Here is a 24,940-nt window from a genome sequence, read left to right as displayed (position 1 = left end):
AATCAAAACTCCCACTCACAAATTTTAATAATACTACTCTATCAATCATTAATATTATTAATGGCATGAAAACTAATTACAGCAATTTAAAATGATTACTATTTAAAAAACATAGGTTTTGAAGGAAGTCACCTTACAAACGCTTTTTAACAACTAAGCTTTCAAAATACAGATTAAAACCAAAGTTACATGTGATTTAAAATAGCTCTTCTATATAGAACATTTAATTGATGTGGTTAAAGAAAAGTAATAAATTGGGGATCAGATGTTTAGCCTGAAATCATTTAACCACCTGAGCCTTATTAACATAAAAGTTCACCGTTTCTATATAATAAAGTTCTATAGAACCATAACTACTATGAAAAATGACGAGGCAAAAAGATCCAGACTTTTGAATCAAGTGAAGATTAGATCAAAACATTTATTTTGTGTTACAAAAACAAAAATTAATCCAAGCAAGTAATGAAATAAACAATTTTTAAAAAGTGTTTCATCCTGGGTTCTTTGTCCTAGAATTAAGGTAACAGTTCAAACTTAGGTGGCATCAACACTTTCTTCTGGATGTTATGAAGTTTCCATCTTATAACCATGTTTTTCTAATTCAGCACTATGATAAAAACACAAAAGAGTAATATCACTACACACTCTTCACAAAAGTTTTTCAATATAATATATCTAATACAATATAGACTCAGGTAAGCCAGGCACCAGTTTAAAATAACATTAAAAAGCTTTAATTTTAATCTCAAAAAAGAAATTTATATAAAGAAACAATGTGAATCAACATACTAATAAAATTTTGCTTCCTGTAATTTTTTAGATACAATAATAAAACACTATAAAAACAAAGGTAACCCTGTATTGAGACATTCATTAATATAAAGACATTAGTTTTCAAGTATAATTTGGCTTAGGCACAATCATATTATCGAAGTAAGCACAATGCAAACATGATGTATAACATCGTTTATCTCATGTTTTTTAACTTCCCAAACATTTTTAATAACTAAGGTAAAACAACTAATAGAGATTATTCAAATTTTTCTATTTTTGCAACAAAAGATATACCCCAAAGTTCAACCTAAGTTCTAACAAGATGCATTATCTGTCCAACTTCATGCCTGATGCTTTCCTAAGGAAATGGTCAGCAATTACAAATTGTTTACAAGTATTAAAGAAATGACAATATGCTTCTCTATCACATAAATTCTGTGAGAAAACATGCAATTCTTTGAGAAAATTCCAGTTATATAAGAAATCAAATGGAAAATAACTCAGACCACACAAAAAAGTGCAAAAAAAAAAAAACTAATATGCACCTGCTGAATGGAAAAATCTAACAAGGAAAAGAAATTCAGCACAAGACAGATACATAGTATTTGAAACAAAAACAGCATTTCTTTTACAACAAAAAATCAAGAATAAGACTAACAGCCAGCCTATCGGAGACTTAAGAACTCTTACCAGTCAAGAAACTATGATATGAAAGTGGCTATATATGATAGGCTACTTGGAGTTTTTATGGAAGTAATACCTGGTGAGGGAAATTCTGTAATCTATTTCCATTCTCAGAGAAAACAAATTATATTAGAAATAGCAAAGAAGAATAATTTTGTTTCTTTGAGATAGAGATGGCCTTTTCACTTCTATTTATTAAAAACAACTGCACTTAAAGGAACATGTACAGTCCTTGTCAAGGTTTTGCCATGGGTTCATATAGCTAGGAAGTAGCTCTACAGTTGAAATCCAGGTAATCTGGACTTACTTATTTTTATTTTTGTTTGGGGGCCACACCAGACAGTGCTCCAAGATTACTCCTAGCTCTGGGCTCAAGAATCTAGCAGGGATCAGGGGACCATCCCCAGGGTACTGGGGATATAAAATACTGGTCAAGGCACATGGGAAGTATGCACCCTATACAGTTTTGATCCCTACCACCAAAAGGCCTCCAAGTTATTGCTGGGTGTGGCCCTGAAGGCCCTCAAGCATCGAAGGGCTCTAGCAGCACTGCATTCTTTGGCTCAAGTACTGAACAGCTAAGCTGGTACACCAAGTATTGTTGCGAGTGGATCCCAGACCCAAGAGCTCTGTTTGAAAAGTCCCTTTCCTGCAATGAAATTAAATACTCATTTAATCTGTTGCACTAGTCATATTCAGAACGTATTCAAACGTATTCAATGGCCATGTGATTCGTGGCTTCTGTACAGAATATCATAACTTTACTATCAGCTCATTAGTTCCTCTTTGGTAGCACTGGTGATGTATCAATCACTTTGTATGAAAAAAAACATGACTAAGTTGGGGGGAAATTATATTCACTAATTGAGGTGATAGGTAGGAGAAGCCCCGGAAAAGTACTCCTGGAGAATAATTAGAGATTTTAATTAGAGGGCTGGAGATTCCCGAGCCCAAGAAATCCAAGGCCCCCACCCAGAGAAGGGTGGACCCCTCAGAAAAGAAAAAGCTACAGAAAAATCTAAATTATGATTTGACCATCAACATGTAAGAAACAAGATTACAAGAAAATATTCAACAGTGCAGGACTCTCTTGTGACAAAACTAAATTAACTTTTCTGAATCCATAACTCCAGGAAAAAAATCCATTTAGAAGCTCCTCCCATGAAAGCAATTTGGTGCTTGTTCTTCAAGCCTGTGTTCTTGCACAAATTATCAAGGAAAGATTGTCTACACACAAAAGGTGCTATATCACTAAATATCAACATTCAAAAGAACGAAGTTAGATCCTTACTTCAAGCTGGAGCACACAAAAATATTTCCAATTAAAATGAAAGATTGCATATAAGAGCTCAAATTCTGAAACTTTCATTACCTGGATTTGGAAAGGGATAAACTTTCATTACCTGGATTTGGAAATAAATTATTTTGAATAGGTAAATTAAACTTGATCAGAATTAAAACTTTCATGCAAAGAAAGCTGAAGAAAGTTAAGGACACAGGGGCCAGAGCGATAGCACAGCGGGCAGGGTGTTCGCCTTGCATGCGGCCGACCCGGGTTCGATTCCCAGCATCCCATATGGTCCCCCAAGCACCGCCAGGAGTAATTTCTGGGTGCAAAGCCAGGAGTAACCCCTGAGCATCGCTGGGTGTGACCCAAAAAGCAAAAAAAAATAAAAGAAAGTTAAGGACACAGAAGGGGAGAAAATATCTGCAATGTACTCTTACACATTCTAGGACCCAGAATATGTAAGAGAACTCCGACAGCCCAGTAACAAAAGGACAGAAAAATCTATTTTAAAATGAGCAAAGGAGGTCTGGAGAGATAAGATAATAAAACGGGTAGGGCACACTGGCTTTGCACACAGCAGATCCAGGATTCAATCCCCAGCATTGCATTCGGTCTTCCACCTCCTGAGTGCAAAGCCAGGAGTTCTGAGCATCGTCGGGTGTGGCCCCCAAACCAAAAGTAAATAAAAATAATAATGGGCAAAGGACTTGACAAAATATTTCTCCAAAGAAGATACACAAAAGGGCAACAAATACAAGAGACCCTCATATTTTCATAAAGAAAATGCAAATCAATACCACAATAAGATACTAGCTCATATTCAGTTGGATGGCTATAATTAAAAAGAATCACAAGCCTTGGTAAAATGTGAAGAAATTAGAACCTTCATACACTTTTGGTAGTAATGCAGTCATTCAGTTGCTTTAGGGAAAAAGTTTGGCAGAATTACAGTATGGCCCAGTTATCCCACTCTTAAAATTATATCCCCCTGAAAACAAAAATCACTATTCAAATAAAAGCTTACTGAATATTCATAGCACTTTTCACAATATCCAAATGCTGAAAATACCTATTCCTCAACTGATGAGTGGAAAAACAAATTGTGATATGGAAATAGAATGGATTATTCTTTCAGCCATGAAAAGGAACAAAGGCTGAGACTTTGGTTCAAGTGGTAGAGAAAATGCTTTACATGACTAAGGTCCCGAGTTTGATCCCCAATGCTGCATAGCCATAAAAGGGAGTAGATCCATAACTACCACCACCACCACCAACAAAAAGAAGTACATGCTACAGCATAGATAAATTTGAAACCACGACGCCAAGTGAAAGCATACAACACAAATGGTCACTTATTATCTGATTCCATTTATATGAATTAACCAGAACAGGCTTATCCACAGAAAGAAAACGAATTAGTGGTTGTTAGGCGCAGAAACAGGCAGAGAAAAACAGTGATGGCTTAATGGAGTATGGTGTTCACTTTTAACATGGTGAGGTCTGGGAAATAAAGAGAGATGATGGGTAGATAAAACTGTGAAGATAGAAAATGCCACTGAACAGTTAGTTTTAAATGGTCAATTTTATGTTATATAAATTTTATTTCAATTATCAATTACATTAGGTAGAGATGTATGTTAATTGAAAAAGTATGTTCTCATCACCCTAATCTCCATTTTAGTTTAAGAATCAACAATCAAATGGATTCAGCACTCTACGATTCTAATTTCTGCTGAGTTATTCAATATTAGTAGAAAATTAACATTTACAGAATGAACCCCATGAAAAAAAATGATAGCAAATATGCATCTGTTTAACAACCTCTATAAAGACACTAGAAATAACGAAAGTTCTATGCATTTACACGAAGTATTCATGTTTTGAAACTCTCCGGAGACGAAGGAAATGCATATTACTTTTGATTTTCAGAAACATTTCAAAGATTAATTATGTTTTGAGAGTTTATCATATCCAAGTTACATATTCAATGCTTAAAATAAAGAACAATATAAAAATATGGCTTAAAACTTACCGTAACTGATTGGAAAAGTCATCCTCTACATTGTCATCATCCCAATTATCCTCCCAGACATGCGCATCTTCATCTTCATCTAAACCAGCCCAGTCTAAATCAGAAACAGAAATGTCACCATGTCTATAATAGTAAGAAGTTTGCCATCTAAGATTCATTAACTTAAGCATCCAGCATATCTATGATAAGTGAGAATTTTCCTCTTAAAATTTCAATTTATGTTGTAACTCTATTCTTAAATTTGAAGGTATTCTAGAACATGAGAGCCAAACTTTAGTGATCAAACTTAAAAGGTAACTGTCAGGATGGCAGGCTTGAGCTGGGGGTTGGGTGTAGGTGGTAGTAGTGGGAACCTGGGAACACTCCTCGAGAGAAGTTGACAACTGGTGGTGGGACTGGTGATGGAACACTGTACGTCAAAAGCCCAACTATGTACCCGTGGTACCTTAGTAAAATTTTGAAAAAATATTTAATAGTATTTATTTTTGCTGGAAAAACTCAATGTTTGGAAGCTACTGACTTTGATGACTTTTTCTGGGTAAGTAAATGTCTATTTCACAATTTTCTAAACACAATTCCAAAACACCAGAGCAAGCTGAGTAGCAGGAAGACATTAGCCAGGAATTCAAAACAAATATAAAAGAAATTAACTCATACACAGATAATAACAGACAAAATTATAAGCCATTATCAATATTTTTCCTATTATTTTTTATTTTAAAAGGAGAAATATAAAAATGCATAAAGAGAATGTTTCTGTTCCCTAAATATTCTTTTTTTCTTGTTTCTCTTTTGGCATATGGAAGGGTTAGATATTTAGCTTGAAAGTAGGATAGTCAGAAACATGTATGTAAATGAATATCGTTAAGACAGTTTAGTCCCCCAACTAGGAATATAAGAGAATAACAAAATAGGAAGGAGAGGCCAGAGCTAGCGGGTAGGGCACAGCAATTGCCTTGCACAAAGGTGACCCAATTCAATACTGGCATCGCATATGATCCTGTAGCCCCATCAGGAGTCAGCCCCGAGCACAAAGCCAGAAGCAAGTCAGTCCTGAACACCAGTAGGTATGACCCCAAACAACACCAAAATTGGACAGAAGTAACACACTTATATACACATAAAAAAACAAATCTGAAAAATGTTTATTGTAACCAAATATTAATTATTCCTATTTCAGAAGTCTGTGCCGCACCCTCACCCCCAAACACACATTTCAGGGAGGGACTATTGCAAATTCAAATGGTATTCTATTTTTTTTTCTTTTGTTTTTGGGCCACACTTGGTGGTGCTCAGGGCTTACTCATGGCTCTGCAGCCCCCCCACCCCATTCCCCAACCCCACACACACATTTCAGGGAGAGATTACTGCAAATTCAAATGGTATTCTATCTTTTTTTTTCTTTTGTTTTGGGGCCACACTTGGTGGTGCTCAGGGCTTACTCCTGGCTCTGCAGTCAGCGCTTATTCCTGACCAGCTCAGGGATGATATGCTATACTGGGATCAAACCTAGGTCAGCCTCATGCCAAGGCAAGCACCCTACCTGCTGTACTAACTCTGGCTCTCTCATTTTCTCAAATTCTTAAGAAACTTAATTATGTCAAAATTAGGCCAGGAGGTAGTTCAATGGGCTAGGGCTCATGCCTGAGATGTATGTGCTCAACACAAGTTCAAGTCCTAGCACCACGTGTCCCCAATTATCAGTGGGTGCATCCTTAACTCCCCTCCCACCTAGGGTCAGAGGAGAGGCATCCTCAGACCCCTGTACTGAACCAGAGAGGGACTGAAAATACACTGGTCAGGGCCCCCAGGCCTCCTGAGCACTGCTTCAGAGGCAACCCCTATCCATCAGCCCTGCTTCCAGCCAATCTCAAAATTAAATTGACAGGGACTGAGATGTTCTTACATTTACCTTCATCTGTACTTTTAAATAACAGTATCAAGAGTATTCATTAGTTAATGTACTGCAACCTTGTTACCTAGACCACAATATAATTTTATCTTTTGAGTTAGATCAAAAAATAAAATGGTACTGTTAACCCATTGCCACTGAAATCAATAAACTGTTTATGCTTAGTATGTGTATTATAATATGTAACTTTTCCTTCTAAAAAAACAAAGAAATCTGAGTCAACTCCTGAGTGCATGAACCAGGAGTAACCCCTGTGCATTGATGGGTGTGACCCAAAAAGGGGAAAAAAAAAAAGTCTCAAGATTATAGAGATAGGACAGGGGTTAAAGCACTTGTCTTGTCTCCCTCCAACTCTAGTTCAAATCTCAGCACTGCATGGGTCCCCCAAACACTGCAAAGGTTACTATTAAGCCAAGAATAGCTCTTGAGCACTGGTGGGGGAGGGGGAGTGGATCAAAAGTCCAAATAAAATAAAACAAGAAATTTAAAAGAGCTGGAATGGGAACATGAGAGAAAGGACAGTAGGTAAAATAAGAGACTTGCCTTGCATACAGCCAACCCAGATTTAATTCTTGGCACCGGATACAGTCACCTAACCACTGCCAAGAATGACCCTAACTGGAAAAACAGAAATACTCACTGAGCACAGCCGGTTGTGACCACAAAACAAAAACTAATAATTTTTAAGGTGTGGGAGGAATCTTGGAGAAATAGAATAAGGGCTAAGGTGTTGTTTGCCTTGCACACAGTCAATCATTTTTGATCCCTTGTAACACATACATTCCCTGGGGCACTACCAAAAAGTGGCTCCCAAATCATAAATAAATGGAGTCTCATTTTACCCAGTATATTTACATATATTTATATATAATCACAGAGTAATATACACACACGCACACACACACACACACACACACACTACCTCTTGGACACACACACATATATACACTACCTCTTGGAGAGCCTGGCAAGCTACTGAGAGTATCCCACCCAGCCTGGCAACCTGGCAAGCTACCTGTGGTGTATTCAAGATGCCAAAAACAGTAACAGTTTGGTCTCATTCCTCTGATCCTGAAAGAGCCTCCAATCGTTGGGAAAGACAGTAAGGAGAGGCTGCTAAAATCTCAGGGTGGGAAGGAATAGGGATGTTACTGGTGCCTTCTTGAATAAATAGACGAGCAACAGGATGACAGTGATACAGTGATTTATCTATAATACTAATGTATCAAAATCAGCTCCTTTTTTGTTGGGGGGGGGGGTGTCCCCACACCCAGTATGCTCAGGCTTACTCCTAGCTCTGTGCTAAGGGACCACTCCTAGAAGTGCTTAGGGAACATTATGAAGTACAGGGGAGTGAAACTTGGGTTGGGCACATGCAAGAAAAACACCCTACCTGTTGTACTATTTCTCTGGCCCACTTATTTAAAAAATTTAAATAAGGCACTCACAGAATCTCAAATTTGTCTTTTATAAATTCAGATTTCAGAGTTGAGGATTACAGGCACAGAGACCTAAGAGGACTGAAAGGTCCCAATGAAAATAAATTCCTTTAGGAAAACTCCAAAGATAGAGACAGAATACTGAGTACATCAAAACCCAAACAGGAAATTATGTACAAAGGAAAGTTCATAAAATCTACAACAGATCTATCAAATGAGACTCTAGGAGCCAGAAGAATATGGAAGATAACAGTACAAACACTCAACAGAAAAGAACTCCTCAGCAAAAACATCTATCCAACTAGATGGTCATTCAGATTTGAAGGAACTATACAGTTTTATGGAACAAACAACAGCTTAGGAAATTCATAGCATTAAAATCACTTCTGCCAAGAAGCACTGAAAGAGCTTCTTTAGAGGACAGGAGAAATGTCCCATCATGTGGCAATGAGTATGTAACTAATGGTGGATACGGTTGTTCTTAGGACTGGAGCCATAGCACAGCCGGTAGGGTGTTGTGCCATGCACACAGCCAATCCAGGTATGATTCCTCTGTCTCTCTTGGAGAGCTTGGCAAGCTACCGAGAGTATCCCACCCGCACAGCAGAGCCATGATTTTTATTTGTATATTTGGGGTTCTGGAGCCATACCAAGCTACCCATGGCATATTCGCTATGCCAAAAACAGTAACAAGTCTCACAATGGAAATGTTACTGGTGCCCACTCGAGCAAATAGACAGTGCTACAGTGCTATGGTTGTTCTTCAGTAGATTAAGGAAAATTAAAAATATACAGCAACTCATCATCACAAATTGACTTTTGATTTATTTTTTGATAGTTCTATTTGCCATTACTTTAAGTTTTGCTGGGAAAAGTAACATGAAATAAATGTGTTATATGCCTGTCAAGGGGGGAAGGCTGCGGGTTGGGAGCGAACCTGGGGATACTGGCAGAGGAAAAGGAACATTGGTGGTGGGACTGGTATTGGTACATTGTATCCCTGAAACAACTCTATTATGAACAACTGTAAATCATAGTCTCAATAAACATGCACTGTAGTACTGTCATCCCCTTGTTCACAGATTTGCTCGAACAGGCACCAGTAACGTCTCCATTGTGAGATTTGTTACTTTTTTTTGGCATATTGAATACGCCACAGGTAGCTTGCCAGGCTCTGCTTTGTGGGCATGATACTCTTGGTAGCTTGCCAGGTTCTCTGAGAGGGACGGAGGAATCAAAACCAGGTCAGCCGCGTGCAAGGCAAATGCCCTACCTGCTGTACTATCGCTCCAGTCCCTCAATAGCCCTCTTAGCGTAGTAGGCAGGGTGTCAGTTTCAACAGACAGAACCAGAAAAATTATTCAGATTCTTAAAAATTTCAATGCAGTATGATTTGTTTTGCTACAGGGTATTAACAGTAGTAAAGCTAGGAGCTATCCAGCATAGTCTGAGGGACATGAATGTCAGGGGATCAAGTTGGACCCACTGCATGTAAAGCATGTGCTCCAGCCCCCTAAGCTATCACTTGGATAGCAGGTTTGGTTTTAGAGGTCAAATTTTTATAAATAAACATGACTAATGACTTTAAAATTACTGAATGTTAGAGACAGAGATCACTGTACATTATGTACTATGAATAGCATCTTTTTTCCACTAAAACAAAAACAAAACCAAAAACAGATAAAGGGGATGGAGAGATAGTTGAGGAAATAAGGTTTTTGCCTTGTGGCCAAACCTGTTTTGATCCCTGGTACTGCGGTCCACTAAACACTGAAAGGAGTCACTCCTGAGCACAGAACATAACCAGGTATGCCTCCAGAACCCCAAATATACAAATAAAAATCATTTAAAAAAAAAAAAGATGTAGATGGTCTTACAAGAAAACATTGGTAACATTTTCTACCATTATCTCCCAATCTTAAATTCTAACCTTTAAGTAAAATATTTGAATCTAGAAATTCAAATGATCAAATTTAAACATTTTGAGCACAAGACATTTCATGGAATTTAAAGTACCACAAGATAATAAAATGAATACAAATAGAATAAATAATATGTTCTGGAGTAATAGGGATGGCATAAATTCAATTCACAACTGAATTATTTTAAGTTTCTAAGACACCAACCCTCACTTATGCGTGATTAAGCAACTAAGGGTAGCTTCCTTCTGCATTAGTCCCTGAGGAAATCTCTCAGAAAAGTCAAATGAGAAATATAAAACAAAATTATTTATTTCATAAAATACTTAGTAGTTTCAATCAGCTTAAAGAATCACCGAAAGAAACATAATAAAATAACTTATTTTGTAGGCAAGCCATGCCAATCTTACATTCCAAAAAGAAAAAGGTAAAAGTCCTTAACATAATAAGGAAAATATTCGTTCAACAATATCTTCTTTTAAGAATGACAATTTTGAATTTACTGAATTCAATTCTGATTATCATTTTGCCTATAGACAAAACATCTCTTTCTCCTTTAATGAACTTAATAGCAAAGAGAGGATAAGGATCTGGTAAAAATAAAATACAAGGAAAAAGAAATTGCCTCTTGGAGGGAAACATACTATGAGGAAGATTTTAAGTACAATATACATACAAAAAGATTCACTACAATAGCTTTGTATCTCTTTAGTATTCCTCTACAATACTTTGTTATTATGACTTTAAGCAATGTGTAAGATATATCCTCACATATTGTTTCTAACACTTATAAATATGCTACAACTTATGGAAATCCAATATATAAACTCAATCAAATCAATATGCGACATAAAACATAGGTGATTATCTCTGAAATGCTAAATCTCTTACAATATATCTTGTAACTGTGTTTCAGTTTTCAACTAATAATTATACAAATTTTAAGTTATCTTTACAAAGTCTTAAGTCCACAATTACTTTTCAGAGCAAAACGTAAAATCAAATAAGGATACTTGATTATTTGTCATGTATTTATCATGCCTAATGCCTCTCTTCAATATATAGATGACCATATGTATTATCTTCAACACCTAATGTATTGCCAAGATTGTGAGTAATCATTTAAATAACCACAGCTGTGTTTACTTGAACATGCAGATACCAGATGTATACCAGTAAAATAATTACCATATTTTAAGAAGTCTTGGAAAGATCTAATAACAGATGCCTAAACCATGAGTTTATAGCAATTTTAAATTATTTAAGACTTGCCCTGAAATTGGTCCTGTTAACATTTACCAGTGAGAATTACCTCTTGTAATTTCAAAAATCTAAGCTATCAAAGACTACGCATGTTTCGTATCTATCACCTCAACATTGAAAGTGTGAAAGAGCTTTCTCCCAACTTAGAAAATGTTTCCAAAACTACTTCCATTCCCCACCCTCCAAAACACATTCCAAAATTTCTTAAATGGATGTCACTCTAAGGAAAAGTAAAGAGAAAATTTCATTTATACCAAATGGAGCTGCAAATGTTCTATTTTACATATATTTTCAGGAATATCAAATTCTCTTTCATTCCTTAACAGTAAAGCTACTCTGAATATAAACAAACTAATCTCCAACAAAGTTTCTTCAAATAAAAAATGTGCATGTTCTCACGTTCCGGGGAAAGGTCAACTCAGAGAAGCGATCACCAACTACATTGTAGTCGAAGGCCATGTGGGGGAAGGGAGTTGCGGGCTGAATGAGGGCTAGAGACTGAGCACAGCGGCCACTCAACACCTTTATTGCAAACCACAACAGCTAATTAGAGAGAGAAAACAGAAGGGAATGCCTTGCCACAGTGGCAGGGTGGGGTGGGGGGGAGATGGGATTGGGGAGGGTGGGAGGGACACTGGGTTTACGGGTGGTGGAAAATGGGCACTGGTGAAGGGATGGGTTCCCGAACTTTGTATGAGGGAAATATAAGCACAAAAGTGTATAAATCTGTAACTGTACCCTCACGGTGATTCTCTAATTAAAAATAAATAAATTTAAAAAAAAAAAAAAAAATGTGCATGTATATAAAGAACACTCATGAGAAATAGAAAAGACAAATCAAAGTTTCAAAAAGTTCTGAATTGTACAATCACCATCAAAGATGAATGCAAAAAAAAGGAAAGCAATAGTTTCAAATAGCATCAGGATACTCATAAATATGATAATAAAGACTACATCAAATACAGCCATTCTGAGATAAACTTATAGTATTTCTGTCTATTCAGTGGGTAAGAATACCTAGCCTAACATTATTAACTACTGTACTTCCCCATTAAGGGCCAACATTGGAATAAAAAGCAAGTCATAAATGATACTGCTACCAGTGAGTTTTCAGTTACCTGTGGTCAGAAGTCATAGACTCAAAATGGCTTACATAACTATTTGTGTTTTCCCTACATTAAAAAGAAGGAAATTCAAATATTCAGTTTTTGTTACTAATCATTTCAATAATTATCCAACATAACAGTTCCTCTATAATGCTGTCCTGCGTTTGGTTGTGTTGGTTTTGGTTGTTTTCTTTCTCTAATATTCTTTAAAATTCCCCAAAGCGATTTGTTCATCTTTCTTAAACCTTGATATCCTAAACTACTTCTGATTCCCTCATTTTGGCTCTCCCTATAACTCAGTCAAGTTACACTATACTATATTCAATGTGAACTCCATTATTATTTTCCACCATACATACAAATCCAAAAATTATAACCAATGGTTTCTTATTTCTATCATTAAATATCACAACTAGTTGCTAAGACATTCTTAATATTCTTAAACCGTTCTGTATTTCATTCACAATTAACAACCTTTATCAGGGCCTTAGTCCTCACCTAAATTACTGCAACAATGTACTAACTAATTTTCCTGAGTGTATCTTTGCAATTTTATTCTGTTGAGCTATTTTCCCCCTAAACCACCTACACAAAAATCAAGCAAACCACCAAAACTCATATTAAACAAAACTCATTTTTCACATTTTAACCTAAGGATAAAGTGCAAACTAGCCATTTAGTTTAAAGCTTAGTCCCCCAAACAGACACACAATGGTTGTCCACTTCCAAACACCTAGTCCTTTCACTAACCATTAGAATTCCCTTTTCCTACTTTGAAAAGTTCTACTCAAATATATAATCTCCATGGTAAACAACTAGAAATAATTCCCTTCTCTTTTCAATTGTTGTTGCATTATATCCTCAGTTGTTTAATGAGCTCCCTCTTCATCCCCACTGAAGGAAACCAATAGAGATCTGACTCAGAAATACAGCAGGAAAAGACAAAGCAAAGATGCTCTGGTGTAAGTGAGAGTGAAGAGGGAAAGTTGTAGAGTCACCTCCTAGAATAAGTCCTTCCCCAAACCAAAGACTCAAGCTTGGCACTAACTCAGTGTTAGTGACAAGTTTGAGGTACTAACTCAACATACTTTGAAACTTGAAATAATAACTCAATGCTCAAACTCAGTGTGATCCATTTTCTTTGAAACTGATTATTACTTAGACCAGTTTTTCTCAACTATTCCAAATGTGGCTCCCTCCGCCCCAACCCTAACCAGTTTCCTGTGGCACATCTATCTGGTGCTATGGTCCCCATTTAGGTAATTTTCACCTGTTGCTCCTTTGGAATAATTTGGAGGTCCATACAACTCCCAGTTGAGAAATGCCAAGACAGACAGCATCCACCTAACGAGTCAATTTGTCTCAATCTCCAGTTACTGATGACTTTGGCAAATCATTTAACTATGCTGTCATAAGGATTAAAACCACCATAAGACTATCAAAAGTACTTTGGCTGATAATATCAGCTAATAACTTTTTTCTCCCATACCATTCAGTGTAGGTTTATATGAAAAAATATACATTGAAAGAATAATTTATTTTTCTGTCTTGGGGTCGAACCCTGGGTGCTTGGGGGCTAACTATGAAGAGATAGAGACTGGGACTCCTGCGGGCAAAGCATGCACTCCAACACTAGAGCAATTTCCTCAGTCCTAATAATTTATTATATGTAAATTACTACAAGGTAACTTAAGAGATGAAAGAAGAAGAAAAAATAGGTTCCAGAATGAAGGCAACAATATTATTTATGTGTAGTTCAGAACAACAAACTGGAAAAATATACATATATATATATGGTGAATTTTAAATAGTTCAGAAGAATACAAGTTATAGCATCAAAATTTATAATTCTTTTTCAATACTGTTCAGTTCAAATCTTTCAATGAGTAATATTTACAGCATACAAGTAGCAATTTAAATAAGTCATAACTGTTTATTGCTTGCTCATCCTGCAAAATCAGTGAAACAGCTAATCAAATGGCTTTTCAAAGTAATTTTAGTTTAATACCTTGCATCACATCTCTTCATCTCTTAGCTCCCCTCCCAAGCATCAATATCTTGATTTGTTTGTATTATAAAAGGTACTTATTCTAAATAAAGGTACTGGTTTATACCTGTTTACCTATAAGCATCCTTAACATATACACTGCTTTTTTTTGTATCTTTATATTTTATATGATAAACATTTTTAGAATACTTTTGACTAAACCCAGCTCCCGGCTTTTTTTTTTTTTGAGGGAAGGGGACTTGGGGCTGCAGATAGCAGTACTTGGCTCTGTGCCCAGATTATCACTCCTTGAGGGGTTCATATGTGATGCTGGGAACTGAATCTAGCTGGCTGCTTGGAAGACAAGTGCCTTATCTTCTGTACTATTTCTATAGCGCTTATAAACCTGATTTACTAGGGCTGGAGCAACAGAACAGTCGGCAGGGCTCAATCCCCACCCCATGTGGTCCCTTGAACACTACTAGGAGAGAACCCTAAGCACTGCTGGGTGTGGCTCCCAAAGAAACAGTACCAAAAAACTCTAACAACATTTAAAAATTTATAAGGTTTTAATATCAGAAAACATATCAACTGTCAAAAAACCTACAATGTCTCTAATTAAAAAAAACAACCTCTATTATTATACCTCTAATAAAAAACAGAATGTTACAAATGGTTTGTTTTAAACAAATTTAATACTAAATATCATTCAAAATCCAAATCCCTAAGCAGATGGGGAGGGAGATCCCCTAATACTGACCGAAATCCAGGCTTGTGCAAATCTCAATGATATGCAATTTAGCTATTAATGAACTGAATGTCTCATGTCCTCTGCCCAACCCAGGAACGTTTATATTGAAGCTCTAAGTTCCAATGTAATATCTGGACATGAGGGTCTTAGGAGGTAAACAGGGTTTATGGGGGCTGGAGAGTAAAGACAGCAGGTAGGGCACTTGCCTTGCACGCTGACACCCAGATTCAACTTCTGGCATCCAAAATAGTCTTCTGAGCCTTACCAGGAGTGACCCCAGAGCAGAGCCAGGAATAAGCCCTTTAGCACTGCCAGGTGTGTCCACCAAACAAAAAAGACAAAGGGGGGAGGGTGTGCTGTATGAAGTCCTGAGAGTGGAGTACACAAGAAATCAAGAATTAGTGGCCATTTAAGAGAGGTGCTCTCTGAACCTGTGAGGACAGTGAAAAGGCAGCAGTCGGCAAGCCAGCAAGAAACCTCTCACAAGCAGACCAGTATCGTAAGTTCAGCTTTTTTAGACTACATAATAGTGAAAAAGTAATTTTTTTTCCTGTATATGTCACTCAGTTTATGGTATTAGGTGGTGGCAATTTGGGAGGACTAATATAATCATGCAAATCTCACATGACTATTAACCATGAATCACTAAGAAATTAAAGATTCATAAGGTAACATTTAAAAAAAAATCAAAGGTAAATAGTATTCAAAGCAATGAATCAAAATAAAAATGACATGATTCTATGTTTCATCCATCAGGCTTAAAATTAACTAAATATTTCACAAAATTATTTAAATATTTAAGCTTATGAATAGATGAGAATGTTAGTAACCCTTTATCAAAGACAATTGGACAATATGTGTCAAGTTTTAAATCTAGTCTAGTCCAGTGTCAGATATCAAAGAGTGAGATGGCATTTCTATGTATAGCAGCATGAGACCAAAATGCCAGAGCCTGGACAGGGTAAAGAGCCAAATGCTAAAGGAAGAATGAAGAAGGTGGTCTGGCATTGAATGGAGAAGCCTAAACAAGGTAAAGAGGGCATCCATGGTGGTCTGGAAACAGAAATTTTTTACAAAGGAATGCAACCAAGTACAAACATTATTATTTTAGAAAATATAGTAAGGTTCCTTAGTACTGGAAATGAGTTTTAAATATGGGAAGGGAAATACTAGTTGCATTTGTAAAAATGAACTTTCTAATTTGATCTGGTAATTTCCTAAGAGTTTATCTTATAATTACAAAAATACACATTCAAATATGTAGCAATATTCATGGCAGTATATCCTGTAATAGAGAAAACAAAACATAAAATCAAGAAAGCATGTCTGGTTAAGGAGATGGCCCACAGGGCTAGTGTGCATGCTTTGCCTCCCAGAGGCAAGGGCTTGCTCCTTGGTGCTGTATGGAGTTCTGTTGGTCCCCCACACTGCTGGATTGAAGACTGCTGCACACCTGGCCATCAGAGGTGGCAATGTAGCTCAAAAACACTGCGTGGAAAACCTCCCCCCACAAAAATAAAAACTAAAAGCAAAATTACTAAAAAGCACAAAATTTTTACATTAATGAAAGAAAACTGTCTATGATGTATAATTTAAACAGCAATTAGATTAGTGGTATAATGTGGTCCTCAGTGAATCAATTTTAAATATACATATTTAAAAAATAAAAATATACATACAAAGCATGTCTATACTAAAAATGAAAGATTAGATCTATCAAAGATCTATCAAATACACCTAACAAAACAGACAATTTAAGAATTCTGGAATGACACTAAAAATACCTTTTGACAGTGGCAACCAATGGAGCATGACAATCATTTGGGGAAAAAAGGTGGGAAAAATAATGCTTTTATTTTTCAACACATACAGTTGTAAAAGTTTAGTTTTTGCTATGAGCAGTTACTCACACAATTATTGTTATCTATCTGTAAAATTCTCTTAAGGGGCCCAATATGTGGCTCAGTGATAGAGCAGCTGCTTTGCAGGCTTGAGGCCATGAGTTTAATCCCTAGCACCACACCACACTGTGATGCCACTGGGACACCCCTGTGCCACACTGTTTAATGTCCAGTGTACTATAACCAAAGTATGCAAGCACTGCAACCAAGTATGTGACCCAAGACAAACACAGCAACTAATTATGTGCAAGCATTCTAACCAATTGAGGGACCCCAACCTCCTCAATATCATAATCAAGGAAAATATTTTATTTTTTTTTCTTTTTGGGTCACACCTGGCGATGCACAAGGGTTACTCCTGGCTCTGCACTCAGGAATTACTCCTGGCGGTGCTCAGGGGACCATATGGGATGCTGGGATTTGAACCTGGGTCGGCCGCGTGCAAGGCAAACACCCTACCCGCTGTGCTATCTCTCCAGCCCCAAGGAAAATATTTTAAAGAAGTTAAAAATTATACCCCTTGTATGACAGTGATAACATATAAGAGTTGACAAAAGCCAAGTAGTGGTAGACCTAAACCTACTGATTAGGTTTTTGTTTTTTTCCAACTTTTGGGCCACACCCAGTGGTGCTAAGGGCTAACTCCTGGCTCTGAGGTCAGGGTGCTAGGGTACTATATCAGGTGCTGAGAATGGAACCCAAGTCCACATAGCAAAAGGAAAATGCCCTACCAGTCATACAGTCTCTCTGGCCCCTTGATTAGCTAAATGCAAAGAGAGGTACATCAAGGAACAAAGTAGTGTAACACAGTGAAACAGTTAAAGAAAAAAATATTTGCCTAAACCAGCCAGGCTTTTAAAAAATGAGATAATACATTCCCCACTAGGCTCTCCTTAGACTTGTCAGCAGAAAAACCCATAGGGAAAGAGAAAATGTAATGACAAATTCAAAATACTTAAGATATGCGGGCCAGAGAAATAGTACAGTGGGCAGGGAATCTGCCTTACAAGTGGCAGAGTTGGATTCTATCCCAGGCACTCCATATGGTCCCTCAAGCTTGCCGGGGCTAATCCTAGAACACCGAGGCAGGAGTAACCTCTGAGTATCCTTGGACAGTACTCACACACACACAAAAAAATAATAAAAATAAATAAATAAATAAAAACTACCCACCATGAATTATATATTCTTCCATGTTCACACACATAAAACAAAGGAACTAGACCTCATTTACAAACGTGGAAAGGTCAAATGGTCAGAGGACCTAAAAAGTCAAACCTGTTTCCAGAGTCTCACTTAAGCTATAAAATGGACAAAGACAATGAAGGTATCTGACATTCCAAATCAATAAAAAATTTCAAAAGACAACTGCTAGACGTATACCAAATAAACTTCCAGTCAAAAGAGTAAGACATCTCTAATAGTAAAGGGATAAATTTAAGTTAAGGCATAATTATTACTACACATGCACCAAATATTGTAGCACCAAATTTATAATATTAAGAGACCTAAAAGAAGAAAATTACAGCAATACGCAGGAGACTTTAACACCCCAGTTACAACAATGCTATTCAGACCAAAAAAAAAAGCCAGGAATAACGAGTGCAAAGCCAGGAGTAACCCCCTGTGCATGGCTGGGTGTGACCCAAAAAGAAAAAAAAAAGCTTTATAAGAAATTTACATCAAAATGAAGAGCAATTCTACTACACGGGAGAAAGCCATCTGCACATCACACACCTGACAAAGGATTTATGTCCACAATATACAAAGAACTCACACTATTCAACAGAAATAAACAAACCAAGTAAAAAATTGGGCAGAGGACCTGAAACATCTCCAAAAAACATATGCATAGCAAACAGCAACAGATAAAGACAGTAATCAGCTATTAGGGAAATACAAATCAAAATATCACTTTATACCTATGAGACTGATTATCATCTAAAAAACATAAAATAAGTATTAAAGAAGATGTAGAGGCAGGAACACTTGTATACTGTGGGGAACTGGTATGACCTTTATAGGTAGTATGGGCATTCTCAAGTTTTAAAAATAGAAATTCCATGTAATCAATCCAGTTATCATGCTTCTGGTATTTATCTCCAAAATATAAAAAACACTAATTTGAAGAGCTATAGAGGGGCCGGAGTGATAGCACTGCATGTGGCCAACCTGGGTTGGATTCCCAGAATCCCTATGGTCCCCCGAGCACCACCAGGAGTAATTCCTGAGTGCAGAGCCAGGAGTAACCCCTGTGCATTGCTGAGTGTGACCCAAAAAGGGGGGGGAGGGAAAGGGAGCTATATATACTCCCAAATTTGATACAGCATTATTTACAATAACCAAGAGCTGGAAACAACCTAAGTGCTTACCAATGAATAAATGTAATATATAAATGTAAATATAAATGTGCTAGATATACATAATGAAATACTGTATTTTTAAATTTTTCTATTTAATCACCATGAGATAGTTACAAAGCTTTCATGATTGAGTTTACAATAATCAAACACCCATCCTTCCACCAGTACACATTTTCCACCACCAATGTTCCCAATATCCCTCTCACCCCGCTGCCTCTGTAGCAGGCACCTTCCTTCTTACTCTCTACTTTTGAGCATTATGGTTTGCAATACAGATACTGAAAGGCCATCATGTTGGTCCTTAGTCTACTTTTGGCACACATCTCCCATCCTGAGCGATCTCTCCAACCATCACTGACTTAGCGGTCCCTTCTCCATCCCAACTGCCTTTTCCCCCAGCACAGGAGGCAGGCTTTCAAATCGTGGAGCTATCTTCCGGGCCCTTGTCTCTACAGTCCTTACGTGTTAGTCTCATGTCTAACTTCATATTCCACAAAGGAGTGCAGTCATTCTATGTTTGTCCCTCTATGACCAATTTCACTTAGCATGATACTCCATGTCCATCCACTTATAAGCAAATTTCATGACTTCATCTTTTCTAACAGCTGCATAGAATGAAATACTATATATTATTGAGCTATTTAAACAAAGAGTAAATTCTACCATTTACAACATGGATGAAGCTAGAGGGTATTATGCTTAGTGAAGCAAGCCAGATGGGGAAAGACAAACACTGTGTAATTTTTCTCATGTGGTATTTAGAGAAGACAAACAAACAGATGAACTAAGTAAAACAAAAAATAAACTTTTAGACTATAAGACTAATTAGTGGTTACTAGAGCAGGGGGTTAGGGAGAAAATCAGGACAATGAAGACAAATGCACGTCAAAGGATATAACTGAACTTTAAGTGACAAACTTAATTTAGTATATACAGATGCGATTTTTCAATGATGCACACATGAAACATGTAATTAAAAATTTACAGTACTTTAGTTAAGAACTTCGTAAGGGGTACAGGAAAAGGATGGGATCTCTCGACTTCTTTTGATGTAGAGCTGTTTTATTCACATAGAAAAATTAGAGAATACTTAGTATGATACTATTGCTCCTAGAGGAACACTGAATCAGTAAAAGGCTTTTCCTTACAAGCCAAAAAAACTCCCAACTCTATCACAGGAAGGAAACTGTGAGGGGGTAAAAGGGGCACCGTGGAGGGAAGTGGACACTGGTGAAGGGATCAGTGTTTAAATGTATGCCTGAAACTCAATCATGAATAACTCTGTAACTTCACCATAACATTAAAAATCAAAACAAAACAGTAAGAGAATCTTAAGGCCACTTAACACTTAACTTAAGGCCCACTTGTATAAAACACTTCTAATTGTCAAGAGAAGTAACATTGAAAAAAATTGTAATACCCTTTAAAGTTGTATTACAAAAAAAACACTGAAGTTTCAAATAAATTATAACCTCTGTTTTAGACCCCACTCTATTAACACCTGAGTTGTATGATCTTGACATACGTGAAGATTGCAGACTTGAAGTTTTAAAACTGCTTTCCAATTCTAAAGCCAAAGCTTTCAAAATTATTATAATCGATTGTGTCCAGAGCAGATGCATTTCACAAAGATCCTATACATAAACTGCTATTCTTAATGACCAGATTACAGTCTCCAACCAGAATAACCTGAGACACTGTGGTGGGGGAGTTGGGCTGGGGGCAGGGAGGGGCGACATACAAAAGACAACAATGACAATGGAATACAGGACAGGGCAGATCAAAAGTTGACTTGTTCCTTTGTACCTTCAGAGAAACACCCCACATAGTACACTCCAACATTAAAAAGCTATTTAGAAGAAGCAATGAGACATCCGTAAAAGATTGTTTCCTTTTTAAAATATTAAATTTCCTTGCCTTAAAATTACTCAAGTGACATCCTACCTAACAAGCTCTTATTTAGGATGAGATGCAGCAACTAAAACCCACAACCATCAGTCAAACCAAGGAGCTGTAATTTTAGCAAAGGCTTCCAGTACTATCTAAGACCAGCATTCTTCAACCAGTAATGCACAAACCTGAGCCTGTCTGAAGTGCAAAAGGTTGTATAACCATCTATCTGCAGAATTACCTTAGTTATAACTGCTGGTCTGTGGCTGTACACAGGGCAGGAGAGCCAGTCTATAAGTATAAAGACTTTTAAGAACACTGTCCTAGACAAAGAAGATCATTTAATTCCTAGAATTTGGGGCCCTAAGAGATTGTTGACTTTAAAAGTAAAACTGAAAAGACTCCTACAGACTGAACTGATAGTTACTGGCACTTTTACTTTAATTTGTATGTTAAGTGACTTTGGCAACAAAACGTGTACCATATCTGAACAGGTAGGTCGTGATTAAGATGCTGTGTTTCTAACAAATTCTGAGTTAATCCAAGGATGCTGCTTCACACAAATCACACTGTAAGTAGCAATGAAGATCAAACCATGACTAGGTTAAAAAAAAAAAAAAAAAAAAACGGCAAGTAGAGCCCAAAAGAGAAATTATTCTTTGGCAATGTTTCTAAATTCTTTCCCTTTATCAGAGCAGTTTTTATTAGTAAATATCAATTGGTTTAACCTAGTGGACTAATTTTGTATCCAACAGTATCTAATTCAAATTAACACAATGGGAAAGTCCACCTGAATTTATAAATCCACGAAGAAACATAAAAACCTGTAACTGCCCCCACCAACCCCATCTCTGCCTCCCACAAAGACATTTCACTTGCAGACCAAATCAACCAAGGCCCAAACACAAGAATTTCAAATACGATTTCTCATTCTAAATGAAAATTCCCCGTATGAACTCGGTTCTACACATGTGAACCCAAAGATATCGGGCAAGGTGACAGACCAATAGTTAGTTACTTAATATCAATAAACACCGAAATGTTGTCTATAACAGGGGGCTGTGTCTTCAAAAAACTTTGCTTTTTACTTCAATGAAATTTTTTTTACTGTGTTACTACACCGTGAACTATACACAACATACTCAGCAGAACAATTTCCTATTCCTCAAAAGCTATAGAATTGCTAGGAAAAAATAAATCAAATGTACCACAAGGTATACAAGGTTATTTCTAAATCCTTTTAAAGCAATCAATTCTCAAATGCCAATTTTTAAATAGATTCATTCATTCAACAAGCATCTGACTATCTACTAGGAGCCAGGTACTTTTAATAAAAATTATGTATAAAGCTTGAGTTGATGAGTCAGAAAGACCTTTTAGATCTGGCATGACCATTTAATGCCAATCTGTGGTTCTCTCTGAGCCTGTTTTTATAAGGATGAGGTGACGAACTACATAATGTAAAGGAAGTGCCTACATTGCACCCTGTATATGATAATGAGTAAAAGTCATCTGAAATCTTAAGTTTGAGCAAGTTTGAGAAAGGTGCCCTCATTAATAGTTTGCTACCACACAGTTCAATATCGGAAAATAATGTAACAAGTGAAAAAAATGGGATAAAGAATATACACCCTTGGGCTGGAGCGATAGCACAGCGGGTAGGGCGTTTGCCTTGCACGCGGCTGACCCGGGTTCCATTCCCAGCATCCCATATGGTTCCCTCAGCACCGCCAGGGGTGATTCCTGAGTGCAGAGGCAGGAGTAACCCCTGTGCATCGCCGGGTGTGACCCCCCCCCCAAAAAAAAAGAATATTAGCCCGGACAGATAAAATCGACTACCCAAATTAACACAATCTGCACAATAAGGGGGGTCTCAGAAAAGAAATGAAAGATGCTTTTAGGTGAATGTCTGAACTGGAGTAGTATGCAACTCAGTAAAATAAACAAACAAACAAAACAAACAAACAAATAAATAAATAAGAGGTCCTTCTGGCATCGTGGTTTTAGCCAGAGCGAGTTGGTGACTGGGTGGGGTCAAATTTAAGACGGGCATTAGCAAAGCGGATCTTGCTTCTGTAGCAGATCTGTACATCGTCGGCCACAACTTGCGTCCCCTCGCCTTTAGCAGGGCAACCTGTTTTGAACAAGTTATCCTACAACTAACAAGGGGATCAATCAAGCAAGGAGTTTGGAACCCGGCACCAGCAACAATGCGCTAAGCACTGGAACTGCAGTTGACGAGTTTCAGCCCCTGGGCTTGATCAAGCAGGCCAGCTGTGAGGTGAACCTCCAAGTAACTTAAAACTATTCCTAGCTCCGGTCTCTTCACTGGAGGGGTAAAGAAATTTAAAAAAGCTAGATCTGTGAAAAGAGAATATACGTAAAGCACTTGAGGGAACCCGATTGCCCAAAGCCGTGTGCCGAGAAGGGGAGACGCTCCTCTTGGTAAACCTGTAGCTAATAAAAAAAAAAAAAAAATGTAAACACGGCGGGGCGGGGGGGGAGGTTGGATGGAAGAGGGGGACGCTGATAAAAACTTTAAAACTTCGAGTGATGAAAATCGGTGAGGAACTAAGAGCAAGGCATAGGAGAGTCCTAACCCTGGGACCCCCTCCCCCCATTCCACCTCCATCCGTGAACCACTAGATGTGAGCAGCGCTGGACCGAGACGGGCCACGGCTGTTTGATTCGGTTCCATTTTAAAGGCAACGACGGGCTGAGGAACCAGGGAAGGGGAAGGAAGTCGAGGGGGCGAGGTGGGGCTGGGGGGTGATGGCAGGGAGACTGGGAGGGTGGTCCAGTCGGCAGCGCCCAGCAGGCTCCCAACTGTGGGCCCCGGGGCTCCTCCCGCAGAGGAGGAAGCTGAAGGCACCGTCGCCCCCGCACACGCGGGACCCGCACTAGAGAGCACTGCGGGCCGCGCACCCAGAGCCTGCCCCAGAGGCGCGCCCGGAGCCAGGCCCCGGCGCCCGCGCCGCCGCCGCCTCTCTCCGGAGGCCTGAGTCACCGTCCACGCGGCCCGGAGGCCAGGGCCCAGCCGGTTACCTTCCGCGGGGAACTCCTCGAACTCGTCATCCTCCTCCAGGAGACCCAAGTCTACCGGCTGCTTTTTCTCTGACATCGCGACCCTCTCTGTCCCACCGCACGCAGGCCGGTCACGAAAAGCCCGAACTCTCCTTCCGCTACCGCCGCGGTCGCCTCAGAGACCGGCTCTACCATAGAGACGCGGGAAGTGCTTCAGGGCCGGCGCGGGGGATGCTGGGATACGGGAGGTCCGCCCAGCGCTCTCGGAGGAAATAGCGAGCCTCCTGTGTTCTGAACCGGGCTGGTTTTGTACCATGACCTTTTTTTTTTTTTTTTTTTAAATCCAGACCCTCTGAGCTGACTAAAAATGAGGGTTGGTTATCTGACTGGAAAATGTTTTTTAATTTTTTAAAATTTTACACACCTCTCCTTAGGCCAAGGACATGAATTGTTAAGATTACCAAAAAACTGACCAAGTGGCTGGCCCTTACCACAGATAAGCCATACAGAACATAGAAAACATAAATTATTTGATTTGCTGTCTTTAAGACAACACTCTCATCATGATATTAAATATCTCCGCATCACAAAAAAACTCAGTTTTAGA

At 38.1% G+C, this 24,940-nt stretch overlaps 1 protein-coding gene across 1 annotated transcript; it reads right to left on the bottom strand.

Moving 5' to 3' along the window:
• Positions 1 to 401: 401 nt before the first annotated feature.
• On the bottom strand, positions 402 to 24,528 carry SEM1 (SEM1 26S proteasome subunit). Its single transcript, XM_055140987.1, has 3 exons — positions 24,355 to 24,528; positions 4,779 to 4,872; positions 402 to 607 (listed from the first exon to the last, which is right to left on the bottom strand). The coding sequence occupies exons 1-3, from the start codon at positions 24,428 to 24,430 to the stop codon at positions 565 to 567; spliced, it is 213 nt and encodes a 70-aa protein (XP_054996962.1). The 5' UTR covers positions 24,431 to 24,528; the 3' UTR covers positions 402 to 564.
• Between the last annotated feature and the right edge of the window lie 412 nt (positions 24,529 to 24,940).

The sequence above is a fragment of the Sorex araneus genome, chromosome 1, assembly GCF_027595985.1.
Source record: "Sorex araneus isolate mSorAra2 chromosome 1, mSorAra2.pri, whole genome shotgun sequence".
NCBI classification, from domain to species: domain Eukaryota; kingdom Metazoa; phylum Chordata; class Mammalia; order Eulipotyphla; family Soricidae; genus Sorex; species Sorex araneus.
This window is presented reverse-complemented; position numbering and strand designations above follow the sequence as displayed.

What these genes read in the sequence shown, in the direction of transcription:
- SEM1 (XM_055140987.1), bottom strand. Translation starts at nt 24,430, where the DNA reads ATGTCAGAGAAAAAGCAGCCGGTAGACTTGGGTCTCCTGGAGGAGGAT. An exon ending in CGAGGAGTTCCCCGCGGAAG is followed by an intron (nt 4,873 to 24,354) that starts GTAACCGGCTGG and finishes TTTCTGATTTAG; the next exon opens with ACTGGGCTGGTTTAGATGAA. An exon ending in GACTTTTCCAATCAGTTACG is followed by an intron (nt 608 to 4,778) that starts GTAAGTTTTAAG and finishes TTTTTATCATAG; the next exon opens with TGCTGAATTAGAAAAACATG.